This window comes from Coloeus monedula (genome assembly GCF_965178545.1).
Source record: "Coloeus monedula genome assembly, chromosome: 16".
NCBI lineage: Eukaryota > Metazoa > Chordata > Aves > Passeriformes > Corvidae > Coloeus > Coloeus monedula.
The window spans coordinates 4,980,251-4,994,757 of NC_138796.1; the positions used below are offsets into that span (position 1 = coordinate 4,980,251).

The window sequence follows — 14,507 nt, forward strand, 5'->3', positions numbered from 1 at the left end:
ACCTGCCATTTTACAAACTATCACCAAATTTGTGGTACTTCTCACACCAGCTGCAGATGGGGAAACCAAGAGTTCAACGACATGCTCAGAAACCCACATCAAACCAAGGTGAATTAGAAAGATAGTAATTCCAGGTTCTTAAGTTGAAATTTCTTGATCAGTCTCTAGACGTAGTCTGACAAAATCTACTTCTCTATCTAAGAAGTTAATTATGAACTCCCCAAGCCTCATAAAAGAGCAGCTAGCCAAGAAGCACAGATCATGCTCCCAATAAAATGTAACTGCTGAGCAAAATAACACGTTTTTCTACAACCTGTACAGCATCACACTTCATTTTTTCATTCAAATTATCTGAGAGAACAGACAATACTAACAGAATTCCTCAGGTCCTGGTGATGTACATCCAACATGCAGTTAATGGAAATTTAACCAGAGAGAGCCTCCTCCGACTATTGCTGCCACCAGAGATGTAGCACAGACAGAAGATGCTTAAATTTTTGTCAACATTCCAAATGCAAAGTAGATTATTAAAAAAAAAAGGCTTATTTTGTACCTAGAGGCTGAAATAGAAATTATATTAAGATACAGAATAGAGAAACTTCATTCCAGCCTAATAAACAGTCCCTGGGATCTAAGATGTCAATTTACTTTACGATTTATGAGACTGAAGCAACAGGAAAAAAAAGTAAATAACCCAGGTGGATAAAACAGAAGTGGATAAGAAAGCACAGCTGGTTTGCATATCAAAGCCACAGCACAATCCAGGCAAAGAAGCCTCCAAATCCTGAAAAAAGGTAACAAAGTGTCTTACTAGAAAAATGTTAAGATATAAAGCTCCTTTGTTCAGCAACATGAAAACAACTTATGATTTAATTTCCTGAGCTGGTTCACAGATATAACTAGCGGGGAATAAATTCAAAGGACCTTTCTTAAACTTTTACAAAACAGAAATACATCTGTTTGACACAGAAAAAAAAAAATTAAATACATTCTGGAAAAGATTCTGGAATGTTGACAGCAGGCTTCCTTTATTGAGTTTGTGTCAATTTCAGAACGTCAATTTCAGAAACAATGGTCAGATGCAACTGAAATTCTCAACTCCTGGAATCCAAAGGAGCACACGATCACACTGAAGTGATACTCCAGGAATCACCAAGATGAGGACTCCTCACCTGCATCCTCTGCTGGTACTGCATCTGTAAGGAGCTTTGAGATGATCCTGGTGTAGCCAGCCCAGATACCCCCTCCATACGCTGTGAAATGAAGTTGTTGAGGGATCTCAGGGTGGAGAAGACAGTGGTATTATTTTCCAAGTCCTCCATGGCTCTGGAAATGGACAGAAAATTATCAGCAAAACATTCAGAGCAAGCTGCTCTGCTAAAGAGGGATCCATCACTGCCCTAAGGAAACACTGAACACAAGATCTCCCAGTTTACAGGGTAAAATCAATCTGCAAATCACTGCTGGGATCCACAGAAAACATGACCCCACCCAGGCTGAAGTCGTGAGTCTCTGAAATGAGAAAAAGATGCAAGGCAGCCTTTTCTTCTTTGACCAAACCAAACTCATTGTTCTCCCCTCCAACTTTTGAAGCTGATGGCAGCACAAGTAACTCCACAGCAGCAGCAAATCCTTCCTGCTACACAACTTATTTCTGGTTTCCCAGAAGCACTTTGCACTCTAGTTTCCAGCAAGAAGTCCTCCCAAGTCCACTGATCACTTGTATAAGTGAAACTGCATCTCATTATTCATATTAAAGTTTTTGCAACTCTTCCTTCAAATTCAGAAGGGTATTAACTAAAAGGCCAAAGATAAATCAAGCCTGGAGCTCAGAAAAGCCTGCAAAGTTTCCCAGGAGATTTCAGGAAGCCTTAAGTGAGTCCCTCCAGTGACTGCACACTCCATAAATCCCCAGAAACACCAATAAAGGTTCAGGACCAGGAAAGGCAGCCACAACATCTACATGGTTTGCACCACAGACAGAGACTTGGGGCTATCTTCGGGCTCCTGCATTCTCGGGGTTACACAGCAGCTACTGTTTGGATTTACAGCACGAGGAGGAGCAGCGCAGAAGCAACAGATCTGCCAAAACACAAACTGAGCACTGGAGTACCCACTGCACCTGCCAACAGGTAGCTCCAACAAGCCCGCTCTCAAACCTACTAACAACTAAGACGACACGCAGCTGTGTGACCCGGTTCGGAAAACCCCGCGGCCAAGGCTCCCTCAGGGCACCCTCGCCGGGCAGCGAACACCGACAGCGGCCGCGGCGGGCACGGGGCAGCTCCGGCACCGCGGGGTTCACCCGCACGATTCCCCCGGGGGGAGACCGGTGTGCGACAGGCGCGGCCGCAGCCCTGCCGCCCTCCCTCTCCCCTCGTCCTTCGTCCTTCGTCCTTCGTCCTTCCCCCTTGCCTCTTGCCTCTTCCCTCATCCCTCTTCCCTCCCTCGCCCGCTCACCCGCCACGGCGCGCGCCCCGCTTGGATCTCCCTCCTCGCCCCGGCCACGGGATCTCGCGGGAACTCCGCGCCCGCCTCTCGCGAGAACGGAGGCGCCGCCAACCCGTAACGACGGGATTACGAGCGCAGCACTCCGCGCGCTACCGTAATGTCCCGACAAGGCGCTACGGTGCTCCCGGCTCAGCTCGGCCTGCCCCCCAAAAACGGCCTCCTGCTCCGGCAGGAATCTGTAAGCCGCCCCAAATTAGCTGTTTATGACGAGACAGGCCTGGGAGTCTTACAAACAGCCTCTCGTATTATTCATGCCACAGTCAGCCTGATAGAAGTGCTATTTCATGTAAAAGTTGTGACTTTCAGATAAGGCAGCGACTGAATTTATTTGTGCAAACAGATTTCCGGCAATTCAGTCATTCTCCCTAGCTGGATTTCAGGAACATCTTGTCTTTTCACCTGAAATATGAGAAATACCACTGGTCACACCTAAAACATGACTGAAGACACTGGGGAGAAGATGTGCATGGCGATGACCCAGTGCCGCTGCCACTGAGTGGATTTATGAGCACCAGGAAGCAGCAATTCCTAAATATAACCTGTGTCTGTAGGAAAGGCAGCAGAGCCACGGGGCTGAACGCTCCCGAGTCAGCCGTGCCTCTCACATGGCTCTGCTACACATCCCACATGAGGATGCACATCCTGACGTGCACAGAAACACCTTCTATTTTTACATGTGCTAATAAATTGCGCCAGCTTCTAAAAGGCACGGAATTGGCTCAAACTCCCCTTGCTGTTCCCTCACATTCTGACAATCACCTTCATGGTCAGTCTCATGTATGACAGCATTAACAGTGCAACAATTTTCAAGCACACATTAAAAACACATATAACCAGCATTTTATTTTCATTTCCACTACTCCAGCCCCAGTGGTTGCCTTTTAGATTATTCCTCTCCATTCCCAACCATTTTGTCAACAGGTATTTGAAAAGCCTGATGGACTTCAAGAAGAGTAGCAAATTTTCCCAGGGTCTTAACGGTGGGATTTTTCTTTAAACACCCACTAAATTCAGATTTCCAATCAATGTCTGAGAATCTGCAGTTCTTGACTTTCATTTCCCCCTGTACAGCCTTGCCAAGTAATAAGATTCCGCAGAGTCCTTCCGGCTGGCCTGAGGCTTTATAGTTCTCACATCCCAGAACTGTCCCTTCAGTCTGTTTTGCAGAAGACGGGCCTCAGATCCATCCCAGAATTTACAGAGCATCGTTCCTTTCGGCTTTAAAATGCTTTGGCATATATTCAGAAGGCCTAAACACAGACTGATCAGCTTCTGATGATCCAGTTCTTTAATGCCTGTCGCGTTGGGTGCCATGTCACTCAGGATGACATCTGCCTTCCCTAAGGGAAGCAGGCTCTGGATCGTCCTCAGTGCGCTGGGGTCTGCGATGTCAGTCTCCGACAGGAAAACCGCTCCTTCCAGAGGAGAAATCCGCAGGAGGTCAACGCCAAGCACGAAGCCGGTGGGGACAGCAGGATCTGCAAGGATGAATGACACAGGGAACACTCAGGGTGGCTGCAAAAACCTGCACCTGCATGAGCTCTGTGCCAGTCAATAAACAAAACCCATCACCTGCCACAGCTGCCTTCTCGTCCCCTGGCAGTTTGCTGGGTGCATCTGCGTGGAGGGTTGGCCATAAGCTCATCCGTTCAAGACATGAAAACTCAGCTAGTCTGGATAAGCAAGGGGGATTTTTCTTGGTTTTCTGCTGCTCTTTCAAGGCTGACAGTCCAGAAATCCTGAGCAATGGTGCAGATTATAGCACCTTATCTTGTAAATATTAATGGCTTCACCCACATAAACCATGCACAGTGGTTGCTTCCACTTTTCAAGAAGGGAAATAATATTCCAGATTAGCCAAGGTAATTGCTGGAGGTCACACCTTTTTCAGCAGTAGATGAAGGGATCTTCCCCACAACAGCTAATCAGAACAGTAGCACCACATGGTATGTTTTATTTCATAAACACAATTTCTCCAGACCATAAGATTTACTAGGCTCACCCCTTAATGTTTTTATCAGTGACTCTGGCACTTGCCAGTACCCATGTTCTCTCCCCATACTGTTACCATCATACTATTTCCTAGATTTCATAGTATTTAGATTCCATAGTATTTCACAGATCTCTTACACACTTCACGAGCAGTATCATCCCCATCTTGCCTGCCAAAAAACTGCACTTACCAGTACCTAAAGCATTGACCCTCTCTACAGCAACCTGGCTCCAAGCACCAGGTGCTGCTCCACAGTCGAGAACAGAAAGTCCTGGACGAAGAACACAGAGCTTGTTATCAATTTCCAGCAACTTGAAGGCACTTCGGCAACGGTAATGCTGCTGCTTCGACGCCTTGACAAAGGGATCCTTCAAGTGCCGCTCCAACCACCTCTGCTCAGTCCCAGTTTTCCTCAGAAACCTCACCGTGGTGTGCAGGCATCTGTTCATCCAATGCCAACAGCTGCCGGGAAGAGAGGCGAGTCAACCAGTTAGTACATAACCACTCTGTATTTCAAAAGTCTCTATAATAATTAGTTCCAGCCACTACAGGCAGCCCGGGGAGGGTGTGGAGTCTCCCTGGCTGGAGACATTCGAAACATAGCTGGACACGTTCCTCTGACACCTGCTCCAAGTGATCCTGCCTTGGCAGGGAGGTTGGGCTAGATGGTCTCCAGAGGTCCCTTCCAGCCCAAACCATTCTGATTCCAAAGAGAAGCCTCCAAATTTGAGATTTTGGGCACCTTTACTTATCAGGTCCAACCACAATAGAAGCGTCAGGTTTTGGATGAGGCCTCACGTGTCAGCCTGAGCTAAGGGGGAAAAGAGACCCCACTCCAGCTTCTGCTCTGGTGTTTTAAGGACACGACATGGCAGAGTGATCCCAGTACGGCCCTGTGCTGCCTCAGCGGGGCTGGCGGCCTCCATAAGCCCCTCGGAGGAACGGGGAGATGCCCGAGCTCCTGCAGGCTCCAAGCAGAGCAACCAAACAGCCACGGCCCCTGCCCGGGCACAACGGCCGCACGGCATTTCCAGCAACCGCAAACCCCAAACGCACATTAACCCATTCCCGAAGGAAACTCCAGGCACCGGCACTAACGACACCCTCCCATCCCCCGGGTGGGCGCCGCGATCGTCTCAGCAGCCCCGCCACGCACCTGCCCCCGACAATGGCAGCTCGCCCCGAGCCCGCCATGGCCGCCTCAGCCCGCCCCGCCACGCCTCCCCTCACGGCGGCCGCGGGCGGGGCGGCGGCGGCGCGGGAAGAGCCGGGACGGGCCGCGGCTGAGGGGAGCACCGAGAGAGCCGTGAGTGTGGGGCTGAGGAGCGCGGGGACAGCGACAGGGGCGCAGGGGGGTCAGGGATTTGGGATGGGCATCGCATTTTTGGGGAAGGGGCGCTGGGAGTCAAAAGATTCGGGGAGGGGATGCTGAGGGCGATAAGGGATTTAGGGAGGGAGTTTAGGAGGAACAAGGATTTGGGGAGAGGGGATAAGAGGTTTGGGGAGGGGGTTCTGGGTGCTCGAAGATTCGGGGAGGAGGTGTTGAGGGTGGTCGAAGAATCTGGGCGGGGCAAGGATTTGCGGAGGGGATGAAAGATTTGAGGAAGAGGTGCTGGGAGTCAGGGATTCTGGGAGAGGGTGTTAAGGGTGGTCAGGATTCGGGGAGGGGGTTTTGGGGGGAACAAAGATTTGGGAAGTGGGGATCAAACTTTGGGAGGGGAGTGCTGAAGTAGCAGGAAAGCAATGATCAGTGGGAGCGTTAGAGAAGTAGGTATTGGGAGAGGCACTGGGGGACCGAGGCTTTAGGGTCCGGGCATTGGAGAGGGGTGCTGGGTGCTTCGGGGGTGAGGGGCTCTGTGCACCCCCCGGGTCTCCTCTGAGGGGTGCCGGGGTGCCCGCCTCGTCCCTCACCCAGGAGCCATGTACACGTCCAGACTCTTCACCCTCGTCCTGGTGGTGCAGCCGTCCCGTGTCCTCCTGGGCATGAAGAAGCGCGGGTTCGGCGCCGGGCTGTGGAACGGCTTCGGGGGGAAGGTGCAGCCCGGGGAGAGCATCGAGGAAGCTGCCCGCAGGTGAGGGATGGGCCGGCACCCCGGGGACAGGTATGGGGGCACGGGTGAAGGTGTTGGACCATCGGCAGTGGGCTGCAGGTGGAGGTACCACGGTCATCTGGTCAGTGACACCCGCGTGTTACCCACCACTGCAGTCAGGAGCCACCTGCTCCACAGGTGATGAGGGATCATGCACATGTACATGCATCTTTAACTGCCATCCAATCTGTGAGCAACTGGAACTTCCTGTGTCCTCCCTCCCGTCTCCCGGACTCTGATCTAAACTGAGTCTGTGAGTGGTGGGTGGAGGTTCTTGCACTCTTCAGAGAGGTGCAGGGTTTAATTTTGGCTATGTAGCAGAGTTACAGCTAATTTAAATAATAAGCCAAATTGCTTATTGTTTAAATTTTGAAGCTGTTGAACAGATGCCACCTTCCAGTAGCATTTTTAGTACTGCATGAAAACATAGCCACAAAATAGCAGGAATTCTTAGGGGGCCCTTATAAAAAGCCCTGTAGAAATTTATTATTTGATTGTATGGTGACATTTTTAAGTGCTAATGCTGAGTCGGGGAATTGAATTTCATCAGTAAAAAGGCACAGTGTAATTTTTGAAACCTTTGGTACCGATTTCTTGTAGCTCTTTCATCTGTCTGGTCATTAAAACAAAGTAGCAGATCACAGCTAAATTGCTAAACTCCTCTAAAAATTAGGTACCTTGTTCTTTACATGAGTGTTGCTGATACAAAGCCACACTTTGCCATCTCCTCGGTTTCTGATACGTGCCCAAAACTGCCCTTGCACCTGCAGGAAGATCGATGATGGTGTGCTCAGCTGGTACCCAACAGCCTCTGCCCTCAACAGCCTCCACAGCTGTGCCAGCACAACCACCCGGGCTCTGTGGTGAGCTGGGCCCAGGGACAGAAGGGTTTCTGTGCAGGTGTGCTATTACCCCAGCCCTATGCCCTAGGCCCTATCACCGTGTCCCGCAGCCATAGGGAGGAGGAGGAGAGAGATCCAGCAGGCAGGAATTGTGCAGCAAGATTTATTCATTTAATTATTTTACAAACTCTTTTATAGACTTTTTTCTTCATAGTCTAATTGGACAAAGGACCAGCCACCCCTTGGGGGTGATTGGCTAAAATCCTAAAAGATCCATTGTCAAAATATTTTTCTACTATACCATAAACAAGACTTTTCAAGGCTGCAGGTGTTTGGTTGTTTACATTCCCTGCTACCTCTTCTGTGAGAGAGAAAAGTCTCTCACGGACTTAGAAAATAGCAAGAAAATCCTCGCTAGCAGCATTTTTGTACCTACAGTGTGCTCCCAGCAGCACATGGCCTTAATGTACCCGACACTTCATCATGGCTTTTCGTGTAATTTGTCATCTCTGAGTGGAGGGAGGGACTTAAGTTTTGTCACTTAACACTTGCTAGGCTTACACTGCCACTGACTGTGGGGTAAATCTAATGGTTTCATGTAGCATTGGATTTCCTGGGTGTGTGTTCACCTGTGCTGGCCCCGAGTTTGACACCAGAACTTCTGTTCACACAAGACATCAAGTGCTAAAATTTTCATCAATCCCAAAGCAATGTGCTGCTGGGGACTGTCCCCATCCCTTCACCTGCAGTTTACTCCAGAATGACACAACCAGTTCCTGCAGGGCAGGAAGCTGTCCCCAGAGCCAGGACCAGCTGGACATACTGGCCACCTTTCTGGCTGGAGCACCGCTGGTGCAGTGCTGCCCCAGGGCACAGCTCTCCTGCAGGAAGCATCACACAGTCCAAATCAAACTTTCCTTGTACCACCTCTGCTCTGCCCTGGGAGCTGAGGTACGAGGCTGTGGTTCCACATCGCTCTGTCTCAGCTGGGTTGGCAGAGGCAGCAGGTGTGAAGTGTCCTCTCAGCACAGGTAGTTAAATATTAAGCCAAAACATGAACAAAAGTTCCCTGTACCAGTAAGGTTTCCATCCTCTGCTGGGTACAGCACATTCCCACGAGCACCTGGGCAGCTCCTCAGTGGCACATCTTGTAAGGGGAGCATTTAGTGAATGAGTTCTTTCTAATTTGCCACCTGTAATGTTTCCACTTGCTACACACAGAGCCAAGCAGCTGATGGATAAATTGCCTGGTGAACTGTAGCAGTGTTGTGCTTTGTTGTTCAATTATCAGTGCCTGTAAAAGGAAGCTTTTAGAGTCATTGCTGGAAAACTGCCTCTATTTTAGACATAGAGAGCTTCTCAGAAAATAAAATTAGCCAAGATATTAAGTTGAATTAATATTTTGAAAGATGGGATCCATGAAATCAATGCCAAAGAAAGCTGGAGCCTTAAAATCATTTCCATTACACTTTAAAATTGTTGTTACTGCCAAATAGGCAACTTCATTAATTATTAACTTTAACTAAAGAAGTTTCAGAGTATTCCTTATTTTTGTACATTACAAAAACCATGACTGACTTCAAGCTGTGCTGCTTCTGTTAGAGGGAGGTAAAATAAAAAAAGCCCTGAGCATGGAGCACAAAGAAAGGTAATAATGAATGTGCTTCAAGTAGCTGTGCGTGGTGGTGTGTGGAAAAGAGCTGGCACAGCTCTCCAAGTGCTCTTAAAAGTCTTGCCTTCTGGCCTCTTGTTATGCTCAATGTACTTCCAAGGAGCGGAAAGGCAAAGTTTGCACAATTGCTTTGTGTTTTTTACGCTGCATTTGAATGGGAACCGGAATTCTCAACGTTCTGTGTCCAAGTGGTGTTATGGAGTGTGTAATTTAAGTAAGCCTCAGTTTGCCTCAGAAGTAGCTGATTGTGTAGCAAGTGTAGATGTTCTTTCTGGTGTTCATTACCTGCTTCCCCACAATTGTAAGATTTAGCTTGAAGTTGGCAAAGCCTTTTTCCTGTCTAAATGAAGTGTATCTTGGAGTTCTGAAGCCACACCTAGCTACAGTAATATTGCTTCATATACCCACTTCTCGCTCACCTCAGAAAAGATCTGCATAGTGCAAGGACTGTAAATTATACTAAATTATCAGTTTTCCTGAATCTTCCCTTTCCAACCTAGACTGTTTTCCTACCAGGCTCAGGAACCTGAAATAACACACAATCCCATCTGACCTGGCTCCCCTTTGGTGTAGTAGACTCGTGGCTTGGTGCAGGTCAGAACCCTGCTTTGTTGTACAGGTGCAGCTTTCACCTTTGGTGTGCTGGAAGGGTTTTGAATGTGTGAGTAAAGCTAATGACTGCATTTTTGTTCTCCCACTGCTCACTTTCATGGAAAGAAGTCTTTTTCTTGTGCAGGGAGCTCTTGGAGGAGAGTGGACTGACTGTGGACACCTTGCAGAAGATGGGGCAGATCACATTTGAATTTGTAGGCAACTCTGAGCTCATGGATGTTCACATTTTCCGGGCAGATCACTTTCATGGAGAGCCAACAGAAAGTGAGGGTAAGTGGCTGGTGGGGGGGAAAGAAGGATGTACATGCTCTTCTGAGACAGCATTGCTCTTATGAAATGGAGAACTATTCATGCTAAAATGCCTCCCAGAAGGAAGGCAGCTGGGCTGTAGGGGGAAGCTGCTTGTTGACCAATATTACAGTGTAGGCAGCAAAAATCCATGAGGAAGTCCCACGTGCAAAGTTCTTTTGTTTTCTGCCACCAGAAATGCGGCCCCAGTGGTTTCAGCTGGACGAGGTGCCATTCCATCACATGTGGCCAGATGACAGCTATTGGTTTCCCCTGGTGCTTCAGAGAAAGTTGTTTCGTGGCTATTTTAAGTTCCAGGGACAAGACACCATCCTGGAGCACAGCCTGAAAGAAGTGGAGGAAGTTTAAGAAAGCAGAAGCATTCAGCCCATGTGCTACTGCCCACATTGGGCTACAGCACCCTGAGTATGACTTATGAGGGTCTCCTTGCTCAGCTCTCCAGGAAAGGAGACGTATTTTCCAGGTCAGTGGGAAGTAAGGAAATTAAGGGGGTTTCTTAAAGCAGAAATAAAAGTAACAAGATTTTCCATGCTGTGAAGTCCCTGGCTGTGGTAGGCTTGAGTGGTTATGTGATTGCAACTATTAAAAATTTAAGCGTTAACCCTTTTTAGTGGCTTAAGCTTTTCCTTCATGGGTGGAAATTTTTTTATTATTGTTATTATTAAAAATATTTTTTCAGTAAAGCATGTGTTGTTCTGTTGTAATGGTGCTGTAAAAGTCTTTTCAAAAGTTCAGACCAGAGATTCCTTCAGGATTCCCCAGCTGAACGCAGTGTGAGGTTACGGGAATTAAGGAAACACAAGTCAGAGGTAGATGTACAGCCCTGTCTCAGCCCAGCTTTCACTGTTGCAGCTCCTGCTGTGAAGTCAAATTATTTGAGCATTTCAGGTAAAAATATGCTGAACAAATTCAACTTTCAGCAAGTCCCTGTTGCAAAGCACCATCCCCTAGGGCTGCACGCTCTGTCCCAGGGCAGGAGCAGGTGACTGCTCAGCACTGATGTCAGCCCAGCTCACCGTGGTGGGCAGCAAAGTTTAATCCAACCATGCCAGAAATAACACATCACATATGTAACTTCTTACACAAGTTTTTTTTTTTTTTTTTTTCTTTTTTTCAAACACTTTTACAGACATATAACACTTACAGATAGAATCTTGGAATGTCATGTAGGATCTGTAAACATTTCCAGTCTACCAGCTGTAGTAATAGTTCTTTAATTCCTGCATTTGGATAAAGTGCTTCATACATAAGGCTATTTGAGCAAAGCAAAGATACAGGATATTCCAGGCAGGCAAAATTCACACCCTCTGAACTATGTTTGTTTCTTGTCTCCCTCCAGCAGTTTTGAAAAATTTATACCACTCAAAAACGTCCTTCTTCATCTGCTCAGCAAGCCACAGCTCAGACTTAGGAGGATGAATTAATACCTTAAAACCTTACTTTTCCTTTTGTGCTGCACACTTGAGTTATTTACAGAGGTTTTGATACCCACCTCTGCTTCTGACCTGGCAGTGAGGGTTCCTGGCTGCTCTAACAGAGAGAATGGCTTGGAGCAAACAGAATAAGCACAAAAGGACAGGCAGCTTTTACAGAGTGTAGGACCTTACTGCATGGTAGGAAAGGGAATGACTGGCAGCCAATACCTGTTAAATACCTTGGTTTATTTCACGGTGGAAACTGTAAATTGCTATGTGAGAGACAGCACGTGACAATCACACAGAATTACCTTCTGTTCCTCCAGGAGTTTGGGTAGGAAAAGAACAAGCGTGGCTCAGGCTTGCACTTCTCTGTTATCCCCTGTCTGCAGTCAGGTGAGTCTTTTCAGGAAGATGCTTTCCCCCAGCCCTGATTTTTAGCTCACGTCAAAGAGCTGGGATGTTACTGCTCCTGTTGCTGTGAGACTGGCACAGTTTAAGTTCTGTCCCCAGCTGGTGATCTTTGTTTTTTAGTAAACAGCACAAACTGAAGAGTGTAAATTAGCCTGTTACAAATTCCAGGAATTACACCCTTGCATGGTCAAAGGAGAGTTAAAAGCACTGGAATGCAGCAAGGCACTATTGAACATGTTACAACTTAAGAGGAGCAATTTGCCAGGAAGATGGAAGGAGAGCGAAAGAAGGATCAAAGATTTAAGGTATTGTAAATAGAGTTTTGAGCCTTTCAACACGTGATACTGACAAAAAGCTTGGATATTCCCACTTCACAGCTCAAAGTGGAGAAGCCCTCAGGAGTGAGAAAACATAGAGCCCTTTCCAGAGAACAATTTTCAGGCAGCCAGCCTTCAGGGTCTCAGGTGTTGACTACCCTGGTACCTCCAGGACCGCTCTGACACTGAAGGCTTTTCTACCATCACTCCTTTGAACACATGAAAGTTCCCCAACTCAAGCACACACAGAAGAGCTTCCGTTCACAAAAGCACATTAACATTTTGGCACTACATCTTACAGGAGCATCAGATCTCAGGTAGGCAGCACACACTCCTCAATTAGTCTGGTTTGGTTAGCGTTTACTGCAGAAGGCAAGAGCACGGAGGTAACTACAAGTGTTTTCCCCACCTTGGCTAGGACAGACAGACAGCTGAAGTCAGCTTGATGGATCCTTGGAGTCCCTGCTGCTTCACTCTGGAGGAAGGAAGGTGTGCTTGATGCTGCCCTCTAAGTCTGGCAGATCCATAAACTGAACATAACAAAGACAGTAAGGAAATCCCTCACACATTGAGGTAAAAAACCAGTGCTATTTGCACACTGACCAGTCCCCCAGAAGAAAGGTTTGCAAACTAAGGGTTGTATGAAATAGTGTCTACATGTGTCTAGGAATGAGACAGAAGCTTGACAGTCCAGTATGAAATGAACTCTGAAAGTGCCAGCAGCTGGATCAGCTTTGAGAATACTGGGCCTCAGTTCTCAAATACTTGGTGAACAGAGTAAATGCAAAACAAGAAAAGCCCACCTCCAAAACTCTCCTCAAGGACACAAGGGCTGACAATGGAGGAATGGGTGTTTCTCAAATGTAATTCCAGTTTCTTTATAGGTCCTGTGGTGTGTCTATCATTGTTACAGTCTCTGCACTTGGACTGTAGAATTTGTGCTTGAAGGAGAACAGGAAAGAGGAGTTAGTCTAAAGCCCTAATGTTATTTTGATTTCACTTTTTCGGGGGTTGTTTTTCAATTTTAAATCAAGTTCAAAATTGTAATTTTTTTCTAAAAGTGAGAAGCACAAAGTTCCATTCAGGCTAGTCATTTGCAACTGCTCCCATAGAACATTGCCCAGTCAAACAAATTACATATGAGACCCATCATAAATTATCAGATCTTGCCCCAAAACGTACAGTATTTTCTCAATTTCACTGTTCACCACATCAGGCAAACAAAGATAAATGAGGGAGGATGGGTGCTGAGACTGAGCCAGCCATAACCAGCCAGCACCTTCTGATAATGCCAGGAGTGAAGAGCATGGAAAAGTCTGGTAACACACTTTCCACACTTGAACCACAAACCATCTTCCTCATCAAGACAAGGTCAAGCAGAAAAACCTGTTGTGCCATGCTTGAGATGATACCTTTTTTGTAACTGGACTGTAGAAACATTTTCCTCCCCTGACAGTTTGTTTTGCAAGCAGAATTTCTTCTGCATCACTCAGGAAATCTCCCGGAGAGAATCAAATCTGTCACAGCCATTTGCAGTTCATCTGTCTCACTGGACAAGGCCCATGTGCAGGAGGAAAGTGAGTTAACATTTGAATTGCTGGAAAAAGCTCTTAATGCATTCTGTGCAGGTTGGCTACACACTGCTTTAAGGCCCAGCACTCAAGGAATTCACCCATACCGGTGTATTTACTCCATTTTGAGGAATGGGAGTAATGGTTATTCAGTCTCCTGAAACTGGACAAATAACTTCTCTTGCTCCTAGCTGAAGAAACTAATCCAGAATTTCTACCTGGGCTAGGAAGAGTTTCATGTTGCACTGAATTTTCTAAATTAAAAAAAAAAAAAACAACCAAAAGCAAAACAAAAAAGCTTTTGTGATTGGAGGATTTAAATATACTTCCTGATAATGGGGAAGTTCCCCAGTAGGAAAATATTGTAATGGTTCCAGTTTGACAGCAAGCACTCATCCTTGTTAACGTGCTTCCTTTTTTACCCATTCAAAGAAAATTCTAAGAAGCCAAGTCCAAATTCCCCTTTGGAAGCTATTTTGGCCCCAGAGAAGTCAGATTCAGGGAGTCCTGTTCACACAGTTTTGCTGCAGACATTTGCAGTTTGATTATCAGTTTCTCTGGAGGATGTGCACCATTTCCCCTGAGGTAACATAACATGCACATTCTCCCCCTTTGCCTCCCAAGGGAAAGTCACTGGAGATACAAAGTAGAGAACGTTTAGTCCCTTTATCACAACCATAAACTGATCTGAAAACCCCATTACCAAAGGCTGTTGTGTTTTTAGAGATGAGAACTTTCACTTAATTGTCTGCTCTCCTTCA

The 14,507-nt window shown here is 46.9% G+C and overlaps 3 protein-coding genes across 3 annotated transcripts in view; 1 reads left to right on the plus strand and 2 right to left on the minus strand.

The window, feature by feature from the left end:
• The window catches only part of MAD1L1 (mitotic arrest deficient 1 like 1), a 348,417-nt gene extending 345,920 nt beyond the window's left edge, over positions 1 to 2,497 (minus strand). Inside the window, exons 1-2 of the mRNA XM_082292272.1 lie at positions 2,461 to 2,497; positions 1,173 to 1,326 (exon numbers count right to left, since the gene is read on the minus strand). Of these exons, the coding sequence (XP_082148398.1) occupies positions 1,173 to 1,322 (150 nt within the window). The 5' untranslated portion in view covers positions 1,323 to 1,326; positions 2,461 to 2,497. The remainder of the gene's footprint in view (positions 1 to 1,172; positions 1,327 to 2,460) is intronic.
• An 873-nt stretch (positions 2,498 to 3,370) lies between these two features.
• MRM2 (mitochondrial rRNA methyltransferase 2) lies at positions 3,371 to 5,708 on the minus strand. The gene is made up of 3 exons (XM_082291978.1): positions 5,661 to 5,708; positions 4,695 to 4,966; positions 3,371 to 3,989 (listed from the first exon to the last, which is right to left on the minus strand). The coding sequence occupies exons 1-3, from the start codon at positions 5,696 to 5,698 to the stop codon at positions 3,565 to 3,567; spliced, it is 735 nt and encodes a 244-aa protein (XP_082148104.1). The 5' UTR covers positions 5,699 to 5,708; the 3' UTR covers positions 3,371 to 3,564.
• A 716-nt stretch (positions 5,709 to 6,424) lies between these two features.
• Positions 6,425 to 10,599, plus strand: NUDT1 (nudix hydrolase 1; the record flags this gene model as incomplete). Its single annotated transcript, XM_082292013.1, has 3 exons — positions 6,425 to 6,576; positions 9,845 to 9,990; positions 10,205 to 10,599. 3 exons carry the CDS (start codon positions 6,425 to 6,427, stop codon positions 10,375 to 10,377), a joined length of 471 nt encoding a protein of 156 aa, XP_082148139.1. The 3' UTR covers positions 10,378 to 10,599.
• Positions 10,600 to 14,507: the final 3,908 nt, after the last annotated feature.

Bases quoted from the DNA above. Each gene is read 5' to 3' on its own strand.
- MRM2 (XM_082291978.1), bottom strand. From the start codon at position 5,698: ATGGCGGGCTCGGGGCGAGCTGCCATTGTCGGGGGCAG. The intron at 4,967-5,660 runs GTGCGTGGCGGG...TCTTCCCGGCAG, and splicing joins GCTGCCATTGTCGGGGGCAG to CTGTTGGCATTGGATGAACA. The intron at 3,990-4,694 runs GTAAGTGCAGTT...TCATCCTTGCAG, and splicing joins GGTCAATGCTTTAGGTACTG to ATCCTGCTGTCCCCACCGGC.